This window comes from Rattus norvegicus, chromosome 2, assembly GCF_021556685.1.
Source record: "Rattus norvegicus strain SHRSP/BbbUtx chromosome 2, alternate assembly SHRSP_T2T, whole genome shotgun sequence".
Classification (NCBI taxonomy): Eukaryota; Metazoa; Chordata; class Mammalia; order Rodentia; family Muridae; genus Rattus; species Rattus norvegicus.
The window spans coordinates 169004785-169032500 of NC_141535.1; the positions used below are offsets into that span (position 1 = coordinate 169004785).

The 27716-nt window shown below is 41.2% G+C and overlaps 1 protein-coding gene and 1 long non-coding RNA gene across 2 annotated transcripts in view; one reads left to right on the plus strand and one right to left on the minus strand.

Moving 5' to 3' along the window:
* The window catches only part of LOC134485928 (uncharacterized), a 165337-nt gene extending 157144 nt beyond the window's left edge, over window positions 1-8193 (minus strand). Inside the window, exon 1 of the long non-coding RNA XR_015671984.1 lies at window positions 8068-8193. This is a non-coding gene — a long non-coding RNA (uncharacterized LOC134485928). The remainder of the gene's footprint in view (window positions 1-8067) is intronic.
* Window positions 8194-16025: 7832 nt separating this feature from the next.
* Ctso (cathepsin O) overlaps window positions 16026-27716 on the plus strand; it is a 30178-nt gene continuing 18487 nt past the window's right edge. Inside the window, 4 exon segments of the mRNA NM_001427175.1 lie at window positions 16026-16197; window positions 24636-24741; window positions 25294-25433; window positions 26886-27053. Coding sequence (NP_001414104.1) covers window positions 16090-16197; window positions 24636-24741; window positions 25294-25433; window positions 26886-27053 — 522 coding nt within the window. The 5' untranslated portion in view covers window positions 16026-16089.

Sequence of the window (27716 nt, forward strand, 5' to 3'; positions counted from 1 at the left end):
GAACAGAAGCTCATAAAGGGGAAGTGAGTCACTTGGTGAACATGTGTCAAGAAAGAAAGCCTGCATGGGTCCAGATGGCAGGGTGCCACCCAAGGCTAACACAACTCTTCATCTTGGGCATAGCAAGAACAGGCAATGTTTGTAATGGCGTGCTCACATCAGTCTGCAGACACAGTCTCCATGGCACCCAAGCACATCACCCAAACAAAAGAAAGCCATGGGGATGCCAGGACTGCACCATCTTTCTAACTTTTGAAATAAAGGGTGAGGATTTGAACTGACAAGGAATGATTGCAGACATTTGACATGTCTGTTTAGAATCACCACATTGAACGGATGCCCTCATATCCCTTGAGCTACAATAAACAAAGCAGACCCTCAGTGTGAAGCATTGTCTGACTGGACACCGCTGTTGGTGGCAGTGGAGGCTCAGTAGAATAAGGGCTGGCTTGGACATGCTATTTACCTAAGTTTTTCCCACATCCATCACGTATTAGCTGTTCATCTCTGGGTAAGTGATTTAACGTCCATTGGGTACAGCATGCTATGTAAATAAAGAGGAAAATGTCTTATTTATTAAAAGACTTGAGGGTGACTAGATCTAGAGCTGAGACAAATTGTGTATTAATATATACTTATTAGTAAATGCAAGTTTTCTTTGTGCCTTCCTTAGCAATTATCTCATATCGCTTCTACCAAGCTTCATGCTAGTCACTATAAGTAGTTTCTTGCTGCTATGAAAATAAAACAACTTTACATTTTTCCAGTCACTATTTTCAGACACATTCATTTGCATGCTCTTCGCCAACCACTGGATGTCATCTTGCAAGATTTCATGAGGTATGAATATTTATTGCTATGAAAATGCAATCCTGTGCAATTTGAAATTTCAGTCTCATACTTAATTCAGTCTGTCCCTCCTGACTGTGTTTAATATGCTCATGAAATTATCTAATGAGAGACCTAGGTCTCCCAGTCATTGCCTCCTCCACACACCTAAACCTTATGCCCTTACCTGACAGTGACCAGCATACAGGCAGGGAATGGAGACATCTGTCCCTGTGCAATAGAAATCAGCTACTGTACCACGGGAGGTACTGATGTTCATGTGTCCGAGCCAAACCTGCTGTGAAGTGACATTGGTGCTGTCACTGGCATAAGCACATGTAAGAGGTGTTCAATAGATTCCTCTGTAATGATAGCAGGGAATGGCTCCATCTGAACCCTCCCACAATTTGGTAATTCACCTGAGACCATGCCCTAGGGTTCCCTGGTGGTAGGGCAGCTTAAAGCTACCTCTGGAGAGTTCCACTGTGCTAGGGAAAGGTATTTATTCTTCTTACACCCACGTGACCAGTTTCTCATCTTCTATGTCCTGCATCTGCCTCATGTAGAAAGCAGAAGGCAAACAGGCAGCTGTGCTGGTGACCGGGGATTCAAACGTAGCTCCGAATGCTAGACTTCCCTGTTGACTCTCCATCCTTTCCATGGTTTATAGTCTTTATGTTTGCCCTGGCTGCTCTCAGTAAACTGACGATCTTAGTGCTGCAATCTCTGTTGGAGCTGGTATGACTCAGGGCTGCCTTCCCTGAGGGCTAAGACTTCCTTCCTCCTCTCCTCCCCCAATCCCTCCTCAGACAGTCCCCAGGCACAGGGCTTTTATTTTCCTGGTCTGATTCTGAGGATGTCTGGCCGCAATGATTCATGGTGCTTTTTAATATGTGGCTGGAAGCTATTGTGAGTTTTCAGACATGGATACAGACACCTACAATCCATACAATACCAGGAAAAGCCCTCAGCCACATTTGATCATACTATTTGCAGTATGTAGAATGAGAACAGAAATCCTATGAAACATTAGAGTTGAAAAAATGTCAAAAGTACAGATATTTGCCTGCAAGTGGTCTTGTTTACCTTCCACAGTACAAGCCCCATCCAACTGAACCTTAGTAATGGAGCTGGCTTGCTCCAAATGCTCACTCAGAAGGATTAAGGAAAGTGTGGTCTCCTCTTCCTACTGTCATCTCGTCTTGCCAATGATGCTTGTTGAACAGTACTGGCTGTGAGTTCAAGGTCACTCAAGGGAACCCGAGGAAGCATCATCTAAAGTGTCTGAAGTTCATTCAGGCTGCCTGAGGTCCAGTCCATCTTAGCTCGAATGACCAGCCTGAGAGTTCTTGGGTCCCATAAATCCCCACGCTCTGTCTCTTGGCTGAATTGCAGCCAGTTGTTAGATACGTAACACTGCTTATGCTGCCTAGGATCAGCTACCTCTCCCTGATGACTAAGCCCTTCCCTGCATGTAGGCAGCTAATGGTGCATACTCTCCAACATAGCCTCTAACCTCGATTGCCTTTGAGACAAGTTGACCCCACCTCCACCTTGAAGAGAGCCACAGCAGACGGACAGGTCCTCAACACAGAATCTAGAAAATGTGTGAATTTTTTGGAGACACAAAATACCAAGGAGAGCTATGTTACCTGGTCTCTCTTCTGGGCCTCTGCATGATAAGGACTCTCTGTCCTCCGTAAATGGTCCAAATGTGCTTTCTCAATACCAGTCAGTTTCCTTTGGAAATGTTTAATTACTAGTGAACTGAGACTCTAAGCCACCACCATGAGCGATCCCAGAGTTCATCACTTTCAAAGTCACTGTCAGAAGAAGGGAGCCATTGCTACTTCAGGGCCATTTTTTTTGATAGTTAACTTTGATAGACTAGCATGACTTACTGCTTCAATTTAATACAAACAAAACCTGGTAGTATGATTGTACCCATTAAAGATGGAAAAGTAGAAAAAAATTCCAAATCTTTACAAATTTGCTGATTTTTATTTTTACTATTGTGTTGGTGTATGCTATGGGGTTTTGCTGAACAAAGATTACAAATGGCAACTAGCAGTAACTCAAGTCATATGACAAATATCTCCACAGCTTACACTACTTGTTCCCTGTGGGAAATCATACCTGCGTTTCATTTAGCTCTTCTAAATATGGGGTCTCTAACCTCATACTTGAGTATACAGTTATCTTTAACGCATAGGAAATGTCACTGCAGAGGAAAAGATGATCCCATTCAGCAATCATATCTCATTCACCATATAAGTTACTCATTAAACACCATTGCTATCAACCTCTGAGGTTGGTGATACTGAATATAACATGATTTAGCTTCACAGTCTCAAAACCAATACTCCTAAGTAAAGAATGTGAAAGTATTTCTTTCTGAAGCTATCTTTGAAAATATGCTTATGCTTATGTTTGTTTAACTGACTTATTTGCAATAATAGTAACAATTTTGTTTCTGTTGGTTGTGCAATGTGATAGAAATAAGAGTTATTAATGTGATCGTGTGTGTGTGTGTGTGTGTGTGTGTGTGTGTGTGTGTGTGTGTATTAGGTTATTCACAAAAAATTTTCTCCTGGGTTGGATTTCCTGAATATTTGGAAAATAAAAATAATTTGGCCTTTAATTCAGATCTCAAGATTGTGTGTGGTGATGCACGTATCTGCTAGAACTTTTCTTCCAAGTGTGATCTATAATTGCTGCTTGCTTTTAGCAGCGATGTTCATCCCTTCCAAAAGATCGATTAGTATCTGAAAACAAAGATGGAATTCATTGCAACAAGGAGTCCTTTGCCAGCTCTGCAGTAGCAATGTGAAGTGTAGAGCAGAAGCAATTAGCAACAATTACCGAACACTCAAATCTTCACAAACATTGAGAGCCTCTGTCTGCCAGTAACGTTAAAGAGAGCAGCATTCTCCTCACAGGGCTGAAAACTGAGGAGGAAAACTCGAGAGCCTTCAGTCCACTCAAATGCCCTGGTAGCATTTTTTTAAAACAGACAAATGAGCAGGCAATGCTTTAATGTTCAGCACACATCCTGCGGAGAGGGGGGCGTTCCCACAATCCCCCTTGTTTGAATGGCCACTGTATAATAAAGAACTGAACGCTAAGTAATACAAGATTATTCTCTAATAATGCAGAGGAATTATGGCAGGCCTGCCACATTAGAAGAATCAACACTTGCATATGTAACTCTAAACGTGACACACGGTTTACTTAAACTCTTCCACAAGCTCACTGGGAAGATCCACTGGGCAGGTACTACTGTCTCTTTGTACAGTTTCCCAGCAGGAGTACTTTCTGGCATGAAGAAAGGATACAGCACCTCACAGGCCAGAGTGGCTCCTGTCCAGCTACTTGCTTTTAGATATTGACATTGGAAAATATTTTTCATGATGGAAATAAAACAAGTATTTTTCCGCTACTTTTTCTCCTTAATAAATTTGCTAGGTTTTAGCAGTGCTTTACCAGTGTTACAGGAATGTTATGTAGCAGACACCCCTGCCAAGTTTCAATGGACTGTGGAAACCATCGTTTTTCCCTCCATGGTTAGGTTGGTGAACAGTCTGTGGATTAGCCGATGTCATCAGGCTTTCCTGAACTGGAATGAGCTATGTCAGGTCTTCATTTCAGTGTCCAGGCTGAAGGATGCTCCTGAAGATATGTCTTTCTCGTGGCAAACAGCATGGGCTCCAAGAAGGTAACCTGATGTAATTCAATGTGCCAATAGAGGTTTCAGCTTGTAACTCATACTCGATCATTTCTAGGTACCATTTCGTCGGAAGAAGAATGCATCATCTGGCTGTCAATCAAGAGACCTGGTGTTTAAAGTAAGTGAGGATGAAAAAAAGTGTTGTCCATAGAGAATTTATGGAGGCACAGGAGAAAGGTAAAGATTAATGCCAAATAGCACAACTGAGCCAGTCAGGCAAGTAAAAGATGGATACTAAAGGCCACTGTCTGGTGCTGTGGTACAAACACAAGGGTGAACATCACATTACTCAAAGCAGGAGCAGCTGTACCTCTGTGCCGTCATTTCCTCCTGTTCTGTTGCAAATTCTTCCCCAGGTTCGGTACACTGCACACTGCCTTGGCTCTCATTTGTCCCGTTTGCCTCATTGTTTGGTAATGCTTTGCTAAACAGCATTTGCTTTTTTATTTAGCTCTGGTCTCTGAGTAGACAATGTCCTCAAGTCTTTATTGTCGCATATTCAACCAGAGGGAGGCACTCCAAATATTCAATCACCCACCGTAGATGCGACCCAAGGTTCATCATTAGAGTTTGGTAGACTCTAACTGCCAATCTCTGTTTCCTACCATTAAATAATTCAGTTTCCTTAAAAGAACAGTAATTATCGCTCAGATATAGAAAATTATAAATCGATGTAACTCTGTAATGAACTTAGACTATTTAATAGACTCTAAACCTCATTAGGTTTTATATATTGCATTTTTATTTTAAACAAACAAACAAGAAACCCCACTTAAGTATCAGTGAGCTCATGAAATACAGTAAGGCAGGACAGCTCCTGCTTTCATCCTGACCTCTGTCATTAAGATTTATAGGTTCTGAACACAAAATACATGCCCTTCTTTTGATCTCCTGTTAACCTCATTCAGACATGAGCTTTGAGCTTTGAAGTTTTGTGGAATCCTGGTTGGTTGATCCTAAGCAATAGCAACAATATCCCAGAGTTTTTTATCTTAATTTAAGACATACAAGCACTTTTATTCATATTGATCACAATATCATGCACATTTTAAAGTTCAGAAATTCTATACAGCTGTGACTCTAATAGAAAACACTAAAAAACAATATCCAAAGTTTTATTTTAACATGTTGTCCTAAACTAGAGATTTAGGTCCAAATATGACTTTAATTCTCATGAAATGAATTTAAATTTTTATTGTAATTTATTTCTAAGGGAATTTATCGACCCTTTGCTTTGGATAAAGCATTGGACATGCCATAAAATACATCAGCCAACAATACCAGTAAGATTTCTCTATAACCAGTTTCTTGGTGTGATATGGTAGGGACACAGATAAGTGAGCCAAACAAATTCAAAGGAAAATTTTAGTTTTGCTGTAATTTCTCATGAAAAAAATAGCTCCGAGTATGTGTGTTGCTTGAGAGAGTACAGTTGGGGAAGAAAAAGAATCAAAAGACTGAAATGAGCCAGCAATATTCTGCTGTGAAAGAGAGCAAATCTCCTCTGTGGATGAGTATATGTCCTTCAACATTCACAGGAAGGGAAAGAGAGGAAGGGAGAAGATGGTACCCAGGAGACGCGGTGCAGTGGGCAGGGGTCGGGTCACTGAGAAGTTCTGACAAAGATAACCATGGTGTTCAGGAGCAGTGTGTGCAGACTACCCACAGTAGCCAGCTCCCCTTAGAAGAATAAAAATCACTGGCTCTCTCCTCATCATGCGAACTTGGAAACTAAGTCATTCTTGCCGGCTTCCTTTGTAGGAGTAGTGCCATATTGAAGGCTGGATTTTCAACGTACTTACATATGTTAAAAGAGTGAATTAACCAAAAACCGTGAGTTAACACAGTGACTAAAAATGAGAATGGATATTAAGACTCCTCACGGTAGGTTGAACACATTAGGAATCTGCTATGCCCCTCCACACCCCATATGGTTTGGTACCTTGGCCTCAGGAGGGGCTATGAGTGAAGGAACGGAGACAGGTGAGATGCTAAGGAAATTACAGCTATGGACACAGAAGATCTGAGGTCAGTGGAATATGCACACTGCAAGGAGTGGTATCAACTCTTCAGAAACCCAGCACCTCAACTGGTTTATTACTTACAGCACCGTGGGATGTAATTGTGTAGGTAAGTAGGAGGGGTCTGTATGAGCAGTCTCAGGCTGTTAGACAACCAGGAGGAGGAAGCTGCGGTTACTCACTTTTGCACATCCTGCTGATACACGCACACAGAGCAGAGTAAGGCTTTGGTGTTCCTGACCTTGCCCCTTATGGGGAAAGCTTTATCAGTTTCTCATGAGTTGGAGGCACTGGTCCTTGACATCTCCCAGCCCCGGTCAGATAAAACACTCACCGGGGACTTCGTTTGCTCTTTACACATTTACTCAAAGCTTCCTAAGCTCACATGGGCCTTTCAGAGGAAATTATAAGATACATAGCTTTGTAGCTGAACCAAGTAGTATCCTAGCAACAAAATGCTAAGCACTTTCTTCACAGCAAACTAATAATTTTAATATTCTTATACACGAAGGGAAGGAAAAACACTGGTGCTCTGATAGAAATGAAAATTCTTCCACAATAGAATTGATAGAATCTGTGTGTCCACGCATCCTGCACCTGCCTGTTAAATGCCTACTAAGACCCAAATACAGGAGGATGCCTTGGGACTCACATGTCATCGTCAACGTGAGATCAAGATTCTTGTTTAACACGTTATGCACTGAACTCATTCATAGTATCAGCTTACAAATTACTGTCAAATTGCTCTCTGCTTTTAACTGAAAATATATTAAGGAAAATATGAGTTTCAATTACCAGAGCACTTCAGAGAAAGCAACCAACTCTGTATATCCACAGAGAGACGCTTGTTACAGAGATTGTTTCATTCAGTTAGGGAAGGAGGCAAGTCCCTGGATCTGCAAGGTCAAGTCAAGAGGCAAGAAGCTTGAAGATCAAGACTAGCCCCAGTTCCAAAGTTCAGTGAACCAGGAAAGCTGATGGGAAATTCTGGTTCAAAGACCTGAAAGCATGCATCATGGGCAAGCTAAGGCATCCATTTGTGTCTGAGAGCAGGAAACAGCCAGTATCTAATGTTAAAGGCAACCATGTGCAGAGAAATCGGACGCCCAGAGAGACCAATCTGTTATTCAGACTGACCACTGACTGATGCCAGCTCCTGTCCCCCTACAACTACGGATAGCAAATGTCTTTACTAGCTCTGTCACTGCAAACACTTTATCCATGAATGGCCTTACAAAAACATTTAGGATCATGTTTGATCAAATAACAGCGCCCTCCCTGACTTGGCAGACTGATGCATACACTGCCCACCACACGGTCCATTCTGCAAGGTTGTTGGAATGCAGCTGTGGTGAGCAACAATAGCACCAGGGAAAGAAAAGAAGCTGGGAAGACAGGTAAAGACCTGCAGGAGGCAGTGGGTGGGAAGATTTCAGCTGTATACAAAGGTTTTTCCATTTGTCTACATTTCCCAGTCAGTCTTGAACTTACCTGAGAAGTTTGGAGAGGGGGGGAGTTCCTGAGGCAGACGGAAGCATCCCCGCCCACGTGTGTCAGCCATGATGCGACTGGTGGAGAGCAGGCCTTTCAGAAGTCTCACTGGATTTGCATGTCGTTGTGTGTTATGTAACGATTCTCACTAAATGAACATGTAGTTGCATGTTATGTAACAAGGTGTGGGTGGGAAGACATAAAAATGAGAAATGTAGCACTGTCATGCCCTGTTCCCGAGGTGACTGTTCTTTCTCGAAGACAGTGCTGCGGTGCTGAGAGAACTCACGAATGCATGATTGTGAAGAAAGTAATAATGGATACCCTAAGAAGGACACGCTTCATGTTTCTGCTTCCAAGTTTGTCCTAAAGTCCTTTAGAAATGTTATTCTATCATTTTATTTGTCTAGTTCTGCAGAAAGGAAGATTTCTGAGGCTAATTCCTTATTAGTAATAATCAATTCCAGCCGAAATGTTTTCACACATAATAGCACAGTATAATAAGAAGTCTCTTAAAATATCGAAGTGCTTGGTTAATGTAATTATTATTACGTGTTTTAATGTCAAATGGTTCCTCGTCTGTCTACCTTCAAAGACGTCAATTATGTGAGGGGACTTGTTAATTGGTCGCCTTGGACCTCAATTCCTTCGGCTGGAAAGTGAAAATTTGAATAAAAATACCATTATTGAGTCCTTTAGCTTTAATCTTATATTCATGATTTTTACATGGTCTTTATACCAGATTCCAACAAATGTACGGTCTTAAGAGATGCTATGCTGCCCTCATGTGGTCAGACATGAAGATACACACAAATCAGTAAATGTTTTTGGCCAGTTTTGTCTTCAAGTTTATGAATCCTCAATAACATAATTAATTTGGAACATATATCGCCCAAATTCTAATACATCGACAAACAATAAAGATTTGAATTTTCATACGGCAAAATAATATGAATACACTAAAATTAACCCACTAGGTACCATAAATATACATGCTATATACTTTTCTCAAATCTGTAATGTTCAGATGAATACTACAATTAATGATTGAATTAAAAATGAATATTGAATTAATTATTCAAAATTAGTAGTTGTGCCGTGTTCTCAGAGGCAATGATAGATATTTTCTGATTCCATAACGCAAAATATTTTAACACCTTCCAACACCTTAATTTTGAAACATCCTACTTTCTCATATTCTTTTGTTTCTAGGAGACATTTCTGAGGAAGTGGGCATAAAATGTTTAAAAATCTGGCCAGATAATAGGTGGAAACACTATTAACATAATAGCCATCCTGAAATTAAAGTGCAAAGGGTGTTACTATTTATTTATTTATTTATTTATTTATTTATTTATTTATCATATTGTGAGCAATATCCATGCTTTAAGGTGATGAGAATTTGATAGAGGTCAATGCTCTTAGGCATCTAATAAATGGCACTCTTTTTTTTATCAATTCACAGAAGGGTAAACCTATCAACAGAAGCTATACGTGATCACTTCATGAAACAGGTGAGCAGAGGCTGTGATTTAAAAAAAAAAAGGGGCGATGGTTTTAAAAGCCCAATGTCTTAGAGAAACTAAGAACAGAATGAAACTAAGAATTAGATACCAGGGGAGGCTCTGCTGCTGCGAGCACTGTAGGTTGCCTGACACGCTCTTCCTCTGCCTGGCAAGCAAATACCACAGCTGCAAGAAGGCCTCAGAAAGCCCTGGTCAGAGGCTGTGTGCTTCAGGAAGCTCTTGAACCTTCTGTGATTGTGTGGCTTCCGCTTTCAGACCCAGAATAACAACTTTCTCTTCCCCACTGTAACACAGGGTGTTGGTACCTGCCATCAGACCTTCTCAGCAGGGCACACAGGCAATTTTATATCCTCTCTCCCCACCTTCCAGGACTAAATAACAGTTCCTTCATTCCTATTCCTTCTGTTTTCCTCCCTCCCTTTCTCTCTCTCTCTCTCTCTCTCTCTCTCTCTCTCTCTCTCTCTCTCTCCCCCTCCCCTCTAAATGCCCAAATCTTCTGTCCATAATAATGAACAAAACCTTTCAATATTCTCTGGGTCAATGCAAATATTCAAGAGGAAAGTGGTTAGGGAGGAATTAGTGTCCTTATAAAAGATAAAGTCATCAGGAATCATATTCCCAGCGTTTTCACTATGGGACTGTGACAATTCCACCTGAGAATGTTTTATCCCTGTTGATACATTTCTTTTCTGTGTAAACCTACCTTTATTCACCTATCTCCTTCTGAATAATGTGATATTTGCACAGGAAGTGGGAGTCAAAAGCATGATACTTGCAGGGTCTATTTAACCTGTGGGAAACACACACCTACTAGATCACAATACAGCATTAATGTAGCTGACAACCATGAGATTAAAAAAAAATACCAGCATTATTTCTGTACACAATGAAAATGACACCTGCTTGCTATGAGAGAGAGAGAGAGAGAGAGAGAGAGAGAGAGAGAGAGTTGATACTGCTGTAGTAGATAATGAGGCTAAGATCATGCCTTTCGAACACCAACTCCACCCTGCATACACACAGCCACCTAAAGCTTTCATCTCTGCACATTTCCTCGAATGCTTTCTGAACAAAAACCAGACTGAGGTTACCATAGAAACAGCTCATGGTTTCAGGTGTTTTTCAGGGGCATTTTGTTTCATTAGTGTGGAGAGATTAAAGTATGCATCATGGCTTCTCATTAACCCGATTCTCCGTCCTTGTTAGAGGCTGACTTCAGGAATCCCATGTTCTCCTAGACTGGCCTGCATATCCAGCATCTTGTCTCACTGCTATTCACTGTGCCGGAGTAACACAGAGACACTCTTGAAGGTTAATGACTCCGGCCTATCTCTGGAGTCCATCACATAGCATTTTCTTCCCTTCTGATCAGCAAGAAAGTGTGAACATCACTTCATGTTGTGCTTTCCTCTTCAGACTTTTTATCATCCATCTGGAATGTTAGCAGTATAAGATATGAAAACAACTGCAATGATTGTGGAAACCCAATTAACACCAACAACAGCAAAGATTAAGATGGGGGGTCTGTCTCGGTGTGATGCTAGCATTAACTGTCACCCATGTGCTTGTGAGCATGCCTATGGAGGAGTCTCCTGATTAATATCTTGGGATCTGGGAAGACCTGTCCTCTAATATCTCTGGACTGAAAGACGAGATGGTACCCAAGGAGGAAAGGAGCTGGCGGGCAGAATACATCACTGCTCTCTGCTCCTGATGAGATGGAAGTCACCAACTACTTCAAGCTTCTGCTCTCCTCACACTCCTCCCAACTCCCATTATTGATAAAATCCTTGAGCTGTGAGCCAATCCAAATGCTTTCTCCTTTAAGCAAGCATTTTCTTTTTCAGGGCATTTACTCAAAGCTGTTAGAAAGGGAACTAAGATACCTGAAGCAAACAGAAAATGCAGATGCAAAATTTAAAAAATAATCACCTTTGCATTGGGTTAGCATGCAATCTCGACACTCTAAAAGATGAATACGAAAGATCATGAATCCGGCTTGGACTATATAGTGAATTCTGAGACCGCGTTAGACTACAACATGAAACTGGGTCTGAGAAAAAGCAATAAATTAACAGGGAAAAAAGGATAAAAATGAAGTCTTTCACACAGGCTCTCGGTAATAAATTCCCTACAGGAAGGATGCCCTCCTCATAATGTATGTTGACAAGGTAAACATTAAGAAAACAATTCGATGGATGGCGAATGCATTTATTTACATGCATTATCAAATGCCAGCTTTCCCCCTAAGTGATGTGCAAACATGTGAAGCTCACACCGTTTTGTAGAAGTGTGAATGCCCCCAGATCCATCCTGTCTCACTGTGATCGTCAAACTATTAAGTTACGTCACAAGTGACACTGAGGACCCGAGAAGGTGGTGTGAGAGGGATTAGTGTCATGTCCACAGATTCCAGTCTTAGATTCATGTGACTAAACATACAACCTGGAGCCAGTGGCCACTGTTCTCAACGTTTCCGTTTTCTCATCTTCAAATGGAAATGCTGATGCTAACTACTTATTAGATTTCTAATGCAAGAAGTTCTTATCGTTTTCTTATTAGAAAAGTTAGAATGTCTGAAATGTTTATAAGGTCATGCGATTCGTAAATCACAAATGCCTATCATTTTTAAGTAACAGTGAAAACAGACAACACAAACCTCTCAGAAAAGTCACTTAAGATTAAGACAGAAGGATTAATAACTGAAGAAAACGTAGAAGACTCCAAAGAAAGTAAAAACACAGTAAGGATTTGAATATCATAAAGGTTGAGGAAGCATTAAGGAGATGACTATTATGACTATATAATGACTAAAGCCATTACATAAACACACACACACACACACACACACACACACACACACACACACACACATTCTGGCCTAGAGTATCACTCATGGAGGACATAAAATAGAGGCAGCATAATTGACCTGCAAGATGGCAGCAGATGGTGGCACACTTAATACTTCATATAAGACTGTGGTCGCCCAGCTGTGGTGCTGTGCTAGGCTTCCTCTTTGTGATAGACAGAGGAGCCGCTGTGCCCAGGATGGTTTTAACATCTCTGCTGTGGTCCATCTCCTTCCCTTGCCTGTCCTCGTATCTGCACTCATTCACCCACTCTGGAGAAAGTCAGCTGTCAGCACAGCTGAGGAGGCTTGCTCACAGACCGGAAGGAAGTCCTATGAGCTTCCCACTCACTCATACTGTCTAAGACCTTAGCAGTGGCCCTGAGCTATCACAACCCTGCCTGTGTCTGGCACAAATGAGTACACAGGCTATGGTATTGTAAGTTCCCATGTTTGGAGATTATACATAGTATAGATAACTAAATTAAGGCTGAAGTAGCTTCCAAACATTATTTTATACATTTGATGAAATTACCTCCTCCTATGTAATGCCATTCTCTGTATTTTATATATTTAGTATTTATAGTATTCCTTTGATAATGTCATATATGTAATGTATTTTTATTATATTTGCCTCCCACTGCTTGAAGGCCCACTCTCACCCCATCCCAACTTCATTCTCCCCTCTTTTTTGGTTGATTTTAAATTTTAAAGTCCAAAGAGGTCAACTTGTGTATGCCATAAACTCATGGGTCACCTACCAGTGCCTGTATCCTTAAATAAAACTTACAACCCGTCCCCATCCACACAAGCCATCAAATATTAGTAGTTCCTGCCACTCTCCTCTATATACACTCATTCTAAAAATAATATTGACCCCTGCTTCTCCCAGATAATAGCCTGCTCAAGGCCCCTAAAATAATCGTATATTTACTACATAGATATAACTCTAATTTCATTCTTACTTGGTCTATGAAGAGCTACATGATCTCTGTTTGTGGTTTTCTTACAGTCACCCATCCTTATTATTTTTAAACTCCACATGTCTGCATTTACTTCCCTTGGGTCTGTGGAACACACTGGATGCATTTCTCCCCTCAGGCTTTTGAATGTGATGCTGCACTAATGGTCACACACACCAAGCTGGGAGTTGCAAGAAGTGGTCTTCGATGTCTCTTTTCTGACCCCTCTATACAAGGGGAACCCAGAGTTAATCCCGTCATCTGGATGCAGAGTTGCCTTGAGGGCCCCCTTGTTAAATGCTTGGTCACTGGGCATTGCTACTGGATAACAATGAACGCCCCTGTGGAAGTTCTTTAGCTCATGCCCTTGAAGTGGCTCTCTACCCTCATGCTCATGCATTCGGTCATTGCCACATCTGTCCCATCTTTCATCTGTGACAAATAGCCAAAAGAATGAAACCGTCTGCCCGATCTTAGACTGAAACCTTAAGAAGCAAAAGCCTATATTAAGTCATTTTTCTTTATCTATTGGTGGTGTCAGCCATTTTGTTATAGTAATGGGAAGCTGGTGGATATGGCTGGGTTATAAATCTCAGAGAAAATTCCGTCTGCGTTTCTGCACATTTCATCTCTGTTTATCTCTGTTGGATGAGCAGTTGCCTAAGAAGAATGCTGTCTTCTCAGAGCCACAGACATGGTTACAGAAGTCATCACTGTAAAGTGAAAATAGAGGCCTCTTTGCTCATGAAGTATTATGAATTTTACCTCAAGTGATAGTGGCTTCTATCACCCACTTTATCACTGTCAGGCTGCAGGAAACTCGTTCTCCAGGACCCATTATAATCTACTCTAAATAAGGTTTCCAGATGCCTTCACTGGGCATGTCATAGCCCTCTACATCTGCAGAACCAACATCTGATTTATAGCTTTTTAGGTACAGGGAGTAACTGTTCTCTGGTGCAGACCTGGTGATAAAAAGTCTGACCTGGGCATGAAGAGAAGCTCCAGGGAGGTCCTTTAGACCCTCTGTGATAAGATGTTTCTCTTGGAAAGTTTAGTGATGCAGATGCAACTGAGATAGAAAGGAGTCCACAGACTCCTGCGTATGCTAATCTCAGCAATTCTTGTGCAAGGGACCCTCCTTTGTAGCTTGCTCATCTCTATGCATTCTCTCCTGCTGTCATTAAACTGAAGTTATTTTCTGATGATAATTTTCTTCTTTTGACAATCCTTTGAGTGAGAAACATTTATACTTAAAGGACCAAAATCAGAACAATTGCTGTGATCGAAAGAAAGTTTATTTGGACTAAATTTAATAAGTTAATATCAACAAACCTCTACTGATTGAATACCCACTATATGTTGTTGGTGCATCAGAGACTAAAGAAATGAAATTGTCGCCCTCATGAAGCTGGCATTACAGAAAAGTGCTGTAGATCAAATGGCTACATATGTTAGAGACAATGGGGCAGTACCTGAAGAGTAAGGTGGAGAGGGGGAGGGGTTTGGGTTTTAAGTAGGGCAGTTGGGGTAGCCTGGGGATGAGGGAATGAGAAAATGGACACTAGGATTATTCAGATACATGCCAGGACAGAAGCTAAGACAGACACGATACAGAACACCCCATTTCTGGGAACCTGATTACAATTTGTCTACATAGGCTCTGCTTTTGGAAAACAGAGAAGGGATAAAAGAAAAACACAGTGAAAAGACTCACTCCAAAACAATAATTTGCATTTCGTGTGCATAAACCTTCTGAGAAGTGGCTAGCTGTCTTCTCCCAAGGGTCACCAGCGACTTGTGATATTTGATCACAGATCTTCAGTCACCCAGATTCCTTAAAGGAAAGCTCTCCAACACTGTACCGGAAACCTCTTAGGCTGAGATGTGTGTGTGCAGACATGTTGACTGGTTTGAACATGTTCCGTTCCTCTTGTTCCTTTTGCACTCTGGAAGCAAGATTTTTAAAACTGACATCAGAGAATTAAAGCAGGGGGTAGGAAGTGAACAGGATGGATTATGAAATAAACTAAGCAAGAAGAAAAATTATGAAATAAACTAAGCAAGAAGAAAACAACATAATAAAACAGTAAGAAAAATTAAAGCAACCTTAACAATTAAACAAAGAAATACACAAAACGTGTTCAGCATATAATGAAGTGTTTAGAATTTATTAGCCAAATTTCATCACAAACTTTGGAAGCGGGTGCAGCTGTCTACAAGTGGAGAAATGGCCACAAGAAATTGTGTGGTTTTGTGCAGTAACAGTTTTGTCACTTATTTCTAAAGACCCATAGAAGGACGCGTGTAAATTCAGACACATTATACGTCCACATACAACCTGCTGAATTCAATGTATACACATTCAACGAACACATATTCAATTTGAAACGACAGGAAGAAAAATAATGTGCTTAATCTCAGATGGCAGGAAACACAAGTTTAGTCTCTTCGGGCTGCTGTATAAATCACGCCTTGCTCACTTTCTTATTAGATAAAAGGGAAACCCTTAATGCTTAATAACAGCACTAAAGGTCAATGATGAGCCCAAGAAGCACCAAACAAACAAAACAGCAGGGACCCCGGCAGCTTTCTACTTCAGGGCGTGCGCCCGACTCAGGCAGTGGGCGGAGCCGAGAAACCGAAAGAGAAAGCGGGCTGGGCGCAGAGGACCTCGGGCGCCGGGATGAAGCTTCACGCGGCCAGCCTTTTGCTGCTGTGTTGCTGCTGTCTCGGCCGCGGGGTCGCCGGGACCTGGCCTTGGAGCCCCCAGCGGGAGGCGGCTGCCTTGCGGGTACCAAGTTCGCTCCCTTTACTTGTCCACTGCCCCGGGGCTCCTAGGGAGGGACCCAAACTCCAAGCGCGCATTTCCCCAGTAGAGCAGCTCCCTAAAAGCCTTGCTTTCTCAAGGCAAGGATTAGTATGCTGTGCCCCAAAACACTAAAAGATGTCCAGGGCAAAGCTAAGGGGAACAAGTGCCCTCTCAACTCCAAAGCTTTCCCCACACCAAACCTGTCTCATAGAAAGCCGCCGGCAGAGGGCACTAGCTCCCTCCTGTGACTGGAAGTTCAAATGCCAGGAGCAGCTTCTTAATTCTGAGAGACTTCGAAGATGGATAAATGATTCTCTGTCCTTTATCCATCCACTGTCTACCACTTTACTATGAAGTTCTCTCTGGCTTTATTGCTTTTAAAAAGTTTTCATAGTAATCCAATTTCTTTCTGAAATGGACCGAGTGGCTAACCGCGGATACATTTTCCCCAGTAACCAGGGAAACTGGCCGGAATGCGGATTCACACTTGGCCTCAGTTGCTATAGGTGATGCTATCTGACAGGTTTTTAAATCTGAAAAGATGCCATCACCATTTTATTAGAGAAGGAAACTCATCTGCTCTGACTCAGAGTCTGAATTCAAGGATGCTGCTCATGGGCCATTTAATTAGGGTCTCCTGTTGTTTTCTGAGATTTCTATGGGGCTTCATAGCTCAGCTTCCTTCCGCTGTCCTCTTTGGCCTAAGTTGGTTTCAGCTACCCTTGTGTTGTACTCAGATCAAAATGTGTGCCCTTTTTGCTCCCTTTGTTACTTTTAAGCTCATTTCTTGTTATCAGAAGCACTATTTCTCGCCAGAGTCCTTGACCTATGTGTTACCGAGACCTGTTCTTGACTTCATCTCCTGATGGACTAGACCCACTGGGGTGAAGTAGTCAGTATCATGGGTGTTGACAATGTGTTTATTGGCTAAATAGTTTTTTTTAAATCTTGAATGTTGAAGGTCAACGATGTAAGTGTATAATTTCTTTCCTCCTGGCTGAAATAAAGCGAGGTTGCCAACAAAAGCAACTTAAAGAAGGGTCTGCCTTGGCTCACACTTCAGGGGAGAGTCTATCATGATGGGGGTGTCATGGTAGCATGTGTGTGGAGCACCTGTCCACACTAAATCAACATCCAGGAAGGGAAAGACACGGATACTGTCTTCCCAGCTCATTTTCCTATCTTTATTCAGTCCAGAACCCTATCACCTGACACAGTGCCTTTTTAGTTTACGATGGACTTCCTACCCTAGTTACACTCATCTAGAAGCATCCTCAGACTCGGCTCAAAGGTTTATTTCCATGGATATTCCCAAACCCAGTAAATGTACAGTCAAGATTACAGTCACAGTCACTGATAAATTACAAAATAGAATGTGTGTGAATTGTAATTTACATGCCTACTCATATTTTACTCATGAGGAAATTGAAGCCCCCAGACAAATGTCTAGAAAATGCCACTCTTTTGAAGAGAAATGCAACCAAGGATCCATCTAGGAAGTTAAAGGTTGGAAGTTGAAGAAAACACATTAAAAAATCTTACTACATTTTTAAAACTTCAGGTTAAAAACACCAAAACCGTGTTCCAAGCAGTTCCTGGTAGCAGGAATTTGCCTGCTAAGTTAGATGACCAGTTTTCTGAGAATTTAGTCCTTAAACAATAGCTACAAATTGTGAGTCCCCCTGTATGAATTAAAATATATGATAAGGGAAACTGGCTTGTAAGTCTGAAAAGCTTCATTTTTAACAAAATTGTTTCCACTGTTGAATCCCTTGATTGGAGATTCTGTTTTCTTACAAGGCACATTGTGTACAGAATCTACAAAGTTATTTTGTTTCACAATGAAGCGAAACATTTTAAATTATGCTATAAAGTAAAATTGAGTAAGGAAGTACTCTAAATTCCACCGAATATTCCTTAAATGAAAACAAACAGCAGCCCTAACAGCTACCATTTCATTATTACTCAATGAGTCAACGCTCCTCCATAGCTTATTATGGGATGCCTTACATGCTACCTGAAGGAAAAGGAAAGGAAGGGCACTCGCACTCCCACGAGGTAGACTTTGCTTTCTGCTCTTGGTCTCCTGTGAGTATTGGCTGATTCTCTTTTCTTTACCTTAACTTTTCTTGTGGAAAGCAGATGAGAGACTCAGCTTTGTGATACTGTCACAAATAAAACCTCAGGTGGCCTACTTAAGTGGAGGAGAGCTTTGTGTTTCCTTACTGTTTCTGTCCATGCTTAGCTGTGACTTTGAACCTTTGGAGGCAAGGTGCCCTATGGAGCCTGCCGTAGAGGATACCTATTTGTGTCTCTGCAGCAGGGAAACAAGAGGGAAATGCCAGGGCCCGAATTGCCCTCCACCAGTCACCAAAACCAGTCTGCATTCTTAGCCTAGGGGGACATGAGAGGCTATAGAGAGATCAATGGATTCAGTAAGAGTTCTCTTCCTACTTCATTCTGAATAATCTTGATATGCCAATGAGTATGCGGCTTCACAGGCACAGTGAGGAGCTTTCCTTCAACACTGTGATGGCTCGTGCTACGTCTTCATTAAGCAAGTAGATTATTATAACATGTTAAAATGAGCGCTTATGATGAGCCCCAGATATCTGCATTACCTCTTCCAAGTACCCCTCATGCGTGGCTGTTTGAGAACTGCCAGGAAGAGGTGACTTCGAGAGTAGACAATACCGTTCCACAGACATCTTTCCGGTGATGTTTTTAGCTTAAAGCACACATTGTCTAAGTGGAAATATACTAAAAACTATAAAAAAAAATCTTAGATGAGATCGTGTTTGTTCATTTATCCTTCTGACCATCTCCTTGTCCTAATTTATCAATTAACCTGTGTTAGGAACTGATGTAGACTTCATGACACAATGAAGAATAATGTGTGTGGAGGCTTCCAGGTAGTTATAGCTCACTGACACATGTCACCCCGGTAGATATAGTACTGGGGAAGCTGGAAACAACTTTATCTAATGTACTCTGTCTGAAAATAAACAACATGTTATATATGTAGAATACTAGAATTCATCTCTAAGAAGCAGTAGGAAGTCCTGTGCATTAGAAAATAGATTCTCTCAATTATTAAAGGACAAGTAGAAAGTCCCTCTTTAATAAGGGATAACATATTAATCCCCTGGGAATTCCGGATCTGAGGTTTACCATTCCCATGTCTTGAGAGAAATTCCCAGCGATGATTCCATGTTGAGTGCAGTCTGTGTACATTTGTTCTTGCTTAGATTTACCCGACCTTCCAGAGAGAACATTTTCCATGCATACGTGGAACTGATTTCTCACCCACTGCACTTTAAGGCTTGCCAGTGAGGGCTGATAAGATCAAAGCTTAACAAAGAATGAGCTCAGAATGGTAAAAGAAAATGACCTTACAAGATGGGCAATGGTGACTTCATGCACCCCTAGCTTCTTGACAAACTAAGTGAGGAGAATCACTGGAGACATGGCGTTCAAGACTAGCCTTGGTACATAGTGAAAAATTTATCTCTGATTTTGAAGCATGAATAGATGAAAGGCATGTGGTACGAATGGAATCATCATCGGAAAGGAATATCTTCGCTTATATTGGTAGAAAACAGTAAACGAGAGTGCCTACAAGAACGCCTAGATAGCCCTGGGGAAAAGACATCAAATGTCCATGGCCTTCTCCTCTAATAGAATCAACACAAAGCCCCACAATGTGGCTGTCCCTCCAGCCTGTGCCTTACATGTTGAATGGCTATACCCACATATCGGGTGCTGGTTCCATGACTTTAGGAAAAGCAGATACCCGTCTATGCCTCCGTTCATTAATCTGAGACGAGAAGACGAAGTGAGCAAGAACTTCCTGCAGAGGTAGTAGCTCGAAGTACTTGCTTAGAACAGCACTTGGGTTTAGCTAATCTTCCTATCGCTCAACTGTGCTTGGTAGCTATGAACATTCTCTTAGAGAACAAAAAACCCAAGAAATTGGTCCTCAGAATTTGCTTCTTTCTCCAGATGCTCTCAAACCCATGAGAGAAAAAAAATGTGTGTATCTGAATTTGTTCTTTATATTAACAACCAGCAAGAAAAAAAATTTTCTCACTGTTCTTCTCTAGGGGATAGATCGTGGACCTTCCCAACACCCCATGGGTTTCTAGTTGTAGAGATCTGTACTGTCAACTGTCATAAAACAATACTGTGCAACTTTGTTTCTCCTAGTTGGAAAGGTTTGGATAGTCAAGATACCAGGGATGGCTTTCTGATTTCCCAGAAAAATGTTTTCTGCGGAATGTTAAAACTAGGTCCCTTATCTGCAGAGCCATCTTTTATCTGGACCAGATGGAAACAGCCCTTTCTGCTTCTGACTTCCAGTAAACATTGTGGTTTTTTTCTGACTGTGGAAGCATTTCCAAGCACTCCTGAAACAACTTTGCTAGGCCAGCAAAGCAGCAAATTAGAATAAGGAAGAGATTACTTAAGATTATCACATCATTAAATTTTTGTTTTGGAGTGTAGCATGTATGCATGCTGCATGCATATGCGTAACTGCACACGTACACACACAGGTACATGCATGCTTATGCATACATACATGTTTATAAATTTATGCATGCCTGCATAGACGTATACAAAAGCAAGGTTCAGTAACTGGCAAATGTAGAAGAAACTTGGCTGTCAGAAGTCATTTTCGGGGTAGCAAGACAGGGTTTTCTAGAGTCGGGATCTTAAGATGCAGTGTTGATTAGAGAGCTTTGAAGATGTGTGGAACCTATCAAAATCAAAGAGTCAAGTTTTCTCCTATTTTTTAATAAAAACTAGAAAATCTCCTCAAATTCTTTATCCTTAAATTATCTCTCACCAAGGCATCAGCTATCTCATTGTACATCAGTCAATTAAAATAGAAAGTAGGTTACTGTAGTTATCTTCCCCTTGTGTCTGGTGAAAGACTCTTCTCATCAGCTTAATTTTTCTTATATAAGGACTGTCTGACTTCCTCTTCATGTCTTTCCCCCTTAAATGCTGTTGTGATTCAAATCTAAGATCTGGGGTGCTGTTCAATGGTAGAATGTGTGCTTCACATGTGTAATACCCAGATTCTACCCCAATGCCAAGAGCTAAAGGCTTAGATCTTGCATTTGAAAATAGCATGTAGCTTTAGAGACAGTTACCATGTACCTGCTCTCCATCATAGCCCCTGCTCCTCTATGTTGGAACTCACTAAGTCACCATTCCCTGCTCTCTGGCCCAAGACACAGGCTACTGATGCAGTGAGAGGAGACACATGCACATTCACTGCTGCCAAGCTGTGAGACATTTGCTTCAACAGCCAGAATTGAAAACCCAATCGAAAGAACAGAAAACCCCAGAAACGAACTACAATTTCAAACGATGTAAGCCTCATGTTAGGTGAAAGCTAGTATTGAGTTCTAATAGACAGTGAATGCTCCAGGATAGCCTGTTCTGTCGTCATTGCTCTACTATGAGTACATTGGCAGATTGCTTGCACTAGCTAGCCAGTCTTCACTTGTAGCACCACAGGAAACACTTCCTGCACTCTAGCCTAAGCGAGGTGAAAGCATGGACTTTGAATGAAGTTTTCTATAATGATCTGCCTTTAAGAATGAAGATAGAGCTTGAGAATATTTAATTGGACACTCATCCTGCTGTGAGGTGTGTGTGTGTGTGTGTGTGTGTGTGTGTGTGTGTGTGTGTATTTCCTATATTCTGCTAGTAACCAAATTCCAAATTTGTCAGTGAAGACAGTGGGGCACAGAGAGATTGAATATGTACCCTTAGATTGCATTTTGATGATAAGATATTTATTTCTGTTTATTTCAAAATGCAAGCTTGTGCATGTTTATGTGCACAGGGACCTAGGGGAATTATGATTCCTCAGAATCTGGTAGGGAGGAGTTTTGAGTGTTCCTAGAGTTAAAAGGAGGGAGATTAGAGTATTGAGGGAATGACATGGAACGTTTTGTTTTTTTGTGGTATTTTGTTTTGCTTTTGTTTTGTTTTGTTTTTTTTGCAAGACATCAGCAATGATACGTAGATGTACCTGGCAGAGTTCTAGAGAGCTGTGAAAGGCAGGAGTGATTGCAGGGGTGATAACAATGACACATGGAAGTCTGCAACTGGTATCTGGTGTAGCAAGTGAAGGAGACCCTCAATCACAGGAGCCCTACATGGGCACTGGTGCCGTTGTGAGAAACATATCTTAGAGGAGGTCTGGCAAATGTCTTCTAATCATTTACAGTTAAGTCTACTTGTATTTAAAATGGATCAATCTTATATTGTTTTCTTTTAATACTGTTACTCTACTTGGCAATCAGACCTATTGAGCTTTACAAACCCCAAGCATGTTGTAAGTCCCAAGCAACACACTCTGTCTTATGGAAGAGCTCCCTGACCCTATTCTGCTAAAGTGATTCCTTGTGCTAATGTTCTCCTGTGCTAATCTGTGCACCCTTCATGTGTCCGCTCCACTTGATCATGACGTATTGTCTGTCTGAGCACTGATGGGTTTGATTTGTTAGCATTTCAGTAACAATTCTGTAGTCAAGAGAGTTATTCACATGTAGTCCTGTTTTCTTGGGATGCCCTTTTCTGGTTTTGACTCAAGGTCACATTGGTCTTCTTTAAGTTGCAAAGTATTCTTTCTTTTTGTTTTCTCTCATATTTGTGTTACTTCTTTCTTATTTATATAGAATTAATTATTGAAGCCATCTGGAGCTAGTGTTTTCTTTCTGAGTCAAATTTCTATTACAGTTTTAATGCTGTGAGTTGATGAAGTTCATGGTTTCTATTTCTTCCATGTCCTGTAATCTGTTTCATAAGCAGGTTTTTTTTAATTTCATAGAAGTTGTAAAATTTATTGACATAAAGTTGCCAAAATAATTAGCTCCCTAATTCCAGAAGCACTGTGATCATAGCTTTTTCCTGCCTGATATCGGTAATTTATGTGTTATTTCCACATTTTACCCTCATCCTACGCGAATATCTAGGAGAGAACGGGAAGGACCAGTATCAGCTGTTGACTGCAGCATAGCGCTGACCTTGAGTTATAGAGAAAAACAGAGAGAACTGTGACTAAGCCCTGGTTTTGTTGTTGTTTGTCTGTCTGTCTGTCTGTTTCCTGTGCAGGTCATCAAGTCACTGTTATCAACAGTAATCTATCAGAAGACTCCCTGTGTCTGCCCCGTAGAGCAAACCTTAGTACTTGGGCATCAGCTGTCTGCCACCATGGCAACTGCAGCTTCCTTCAGTGGGTTCCTGACAATTCAGCCCCCAGCAGCTCAGCTCCCATAGATGGAGGTTTACCATACAAGCTCCCACAGCCGCATATGCTCTTGACTGCCACGGGTTCCAAACCTCCTGCCTTCTCCAGCCCTACCCTGTCTTCTCTTGCTTAGGAAAGTCATCAACTATCTTCTCAGAGATTCCTGTAAATTCTTTTGCAGTTACCCCCTTTTGGCCTGTGTCGTCATTCTTCATGCAAAAGTACCTTATAAATTTAGTGTTATTTTTGGATGTATTTCTGTGGGTTACAGTCGAAGCATTGCTTCACCACAAGGAAGATCCTGAAACTCAAAAGGACTTCTAAAATTCACTGGTTAGCAGTCCTTCTGGTCATCTTCAGTTAGAGAGAGTTAAGCAATACCATGCTGAGACTCAACTGTGATGTTGCTCAAAACCAACGAAGGCTATTAAGAGGAGGCCGTATGACATTTCACGGGAGCTAATGTGTTCTAGTCGTGTCTTCAGTGCAGGTCACATAGCACATGATAACCTTGTCCTTGTTTTGTTTGCTGGTTTCTAAGTCATAAACAAAAAAAAATTTACGTGCAGAAGTCAGTATGTACACAAGCTAGCACAGAGAAGTGGTCCCTCAAGTCCCATGTAGCACACATGACAAGCCAGTGTTGGGAAATTTAAGAATATTTATAGAAAAAGCAAACCTAAGATGATGAAATACAGAGTTATGGTTACATTTTTCTTCTTCCAGCTAGGTAGGAAAACCAGACCTTCTTTTTGGGAGACCCCTAGGACTGAATCTTTTGTAAAACCTTTTGGCCCAAATGAAAATCCTAGATTCAGCATAAGAGAATGGGAGTTCTTCATTCGTTTATCAACTTAGTCCATTTTCAATCTTTGTTACTCTACACAGAGAAAAGCAAATGCTGGAAGGCACATTTCCTATGCATAATTATTTAATTATAGTGTGTCACCAGTGTCTAGTGCTTGTCAATGCTTTAAAAGGGATGAGTGTGATAGTCTCGGCATGTGTGGGGAAGAAGAATGACAGATGCATACTCACATTTTGCCAAGCCTGAAAACCAGGTTTGACATTTGCACCCAAAACTACCCGAGTTAGTTTATGACTTCGGAAAACTGAAGTAGGAGATGTATAAAATTTGTTTTCGTTATTTCAGGAAAGCCTTAACAGACACCGATACTTGAACTCTTTCCCTCATGACAACTCCACTGCCTTCTATGGAGTAAATCAGTTTTCTTACTTGTTTCCTGAAGAGTTTAAAGGTAAGGTCTAGCAGTACTATTGATTAATTTCCTGATTTTAACTCTTTATCTAACTAAGGAGTGGTATAATTTGATATTTTTAAATGCCAACTTTGAAGTATGTACCATGTGCTAAACGTAAGGGAAGGGAATTAAGGACTACTTTCTACTAACCGTTGTTTAAGAACTAAATATATTTATATGCACATCCAAGTAGCTGCAATCCTCAAGTGTCTCATCATCCTGATCATTGTCTAGCACCAATTCTGTTTAGAATATTCATGGTTTTGTGGGTAATAATAAAAGAAACAATGTCAATTATATACATTTTTCATGAGTGGCCTAATTCTATCAAGCAAGCCATGTTACATCAGCTCCAGTCCCATTGCTGAAATTTGCATTCACAGCTCTCAGTAAAATGCATTCCCTGTTACAGAAAAGCACTGAGGAAAAATCTCAAGTGACAGGTTGGCGAGGTAGTGACTGGTTTTGCTTGACAAGTTATTCCCACAAAACATCCCTGGAGAAGCCCTTCACCTAATACTTTCTCCATGGTGTCTTCTTTCTGCCTAGCTTTGTATTTGGGAAGCAAACCTGCCTGGGCTCCCAGATACCCAGCAAAAGGACAGACACCTATCCCCAATGTGTCTTTGCCATTGAGATTTGACTGGAGGGACAAGCATGTTGTAAATCACGTAAGAAACCAAAAGACGGTAAGCATGGCATCAGTTTACTCTTTGTTGTCTAAGCATTAGAACATATGTAAGGTCAAATTCAGTTGAACTTGCCAGGAAACTCATGATTTTGTTTTTTGACATAAAACCACACCTCCGTTAAACAAAACAGAAGAGAAGGTTCCGTGATGGAGGAGAGATAGTTATCTAGTTCTGACTTTGAAACCTGCCTGAGTGTGCGTACGTTATCTATAACCATTGCCCTCTGTGCATGTATAAGTCAAGATATATCCCAGTAGCCACACTACTATGCAAACTGGGGACTAACATCTGGAAGGTAAACAGAGTTACTGGCTGAGTACGTGATTGAAAAAGAAAGTGCACCAGAGAATGAAATGAATCTAGTCACAGTGTCTGGATTTATAATCCTCACGTCATCCTCTGAGCTCTGTCAAAAAACAAGTTCTGCATGCTCGCTCCTTTTAACGTCATATATCACCCAACCCGTGTCTCTAGAAGTGCTGGCACTGTAGTTTCAAGGCTACATACACTTGTTACAGATCAGCTCTGTCCAACTTTCATGGTAAAGGGAGAATGGATATGGGACAACCAGATTACGTCATGGTGCTTAAAAACGTTTTGAAACACTTTTAAAACAAATTTTAAAAACCCTAATAAACAAAGCAATACTTTTTGGGTTTGCTTGTTGAAGGTTCAACAAATATATAATGGCAACAGAGGATATAAAAATGTCAGTGGAATGTAGCATGAGAAGGACCCACATTATGCTCTCCAATATGGGTGCTGAGAGGAAAGTTTTGTGGGGTGGTTGTCAAGTAAGAAAGAAAATAGCAGCACTGTGTGGGATGGGTGTGACTTGTAATATATAGTGTTGTTAAGAGCATCACCACACAAGTACACCCAAGACTTCCGTGTGCTAGTTCTGCAGGATACAGTGTGGTCTTATGATTGTGCTAAGTTTTCAACTTCTTAACCTGCCCTCTCCTTCCTCCCCTCCCTCCCTCCCTCCCTCCCTCCCTCCCTCCCTCCCTCCCTCCCTCCCTCCCTCCTTGCTATTTTTATGGAGTGTACAGACTTTCATGTGGCTTCTATTCCGCCCCTAGGGACACCTCCTTTCCTTAGAACCCATTTATTCTCTTCCGAGAAGCAGTGATTCATAAGCAGAAGTTACCGACTAATCATAAAACAACCCTCTTTCCAAGTGTTTTCTTGACCACCCCTAGTTCTTTAGCCTGGCTCACTTACTTTGCAGTAGTGACATTACAAGTTAGTTTTAATAAATAATGTGATGGCCATGCTCGAGAGAGAATTTTAGTCTCATTTTGAATGAATGCTTATTTTATAGGTTTCTGCTTTCTGGAAACTTCCTTTTTATTACTATTAATATCTATATATGACTGTATCTAGAGACACTGATACATTTAACTAGGTACTGTGTGTGAGCATTCACTATTCCTGTCTTCCGAGCAGTGTGGAGGATGCTGGGCCTTCAGCGTGGTCAGTGCAGTAGAGTCAGCTGGTGCGATCCAAGGGAAACCCCTGGATTACCTGAGCGTGCAGCAAGTCATTGACTGCTCCTTTAATAATTATGGCTGCCGCGGTGGCTCTCCTCTCGGTGCCTTGAGCTGGCTAAATGAGGTAATCATATCTGCTTTATATTCCCTGATTTCCTCGCATGTGCTGTGTTCACAGAATCCAGTCACTCCTATATTAAGCAAAGTTCAGTGTTCAGAAATCTAAGTAGACAATGCTTGAATGACTTAATCAGGAAAAAGATATACTGTAGGGAATCAAACCAAGGCCAGGCTTGTGTTAGGCCAGAGCTCAGACCCTAACGATACTAGAAGTAATGGCTTCCAAGCAAATTAGCTATCAATATATCAAGGGGTAAAGACATCTTAAATACATTTTGAGAAAGGTGTTATAAAGATTTCTTCACTTTTCTTAATTTTCTCATGGAAATGTGTCATATAATTTCTCACAGACATTAAAACATGCAGGCACTGGTCTCCATGGTTGTCCTGAAAGACATTAGAAGGGACAGCACAGGTCAGCTAGCTTTGTAACCATAGATGAAGAAATGTGCATGGGAGGTTGAAATCATGTCACCAAGCCAGATAAAACTGCATGCCGAGCCCCTCACATCCCACTGAAGCCCTTTGTCACAGTCTAGTTTTGTCATTTTTTTCTCTCTGACTCTTCCACATCCAGTACCAGGGACATGAAGTGAGAAAATAAGGGGCCATTGTAAAAGTCAAGTCAGTGTTGTCCAAACCCAAAACCTCCCAATCCACATTCACC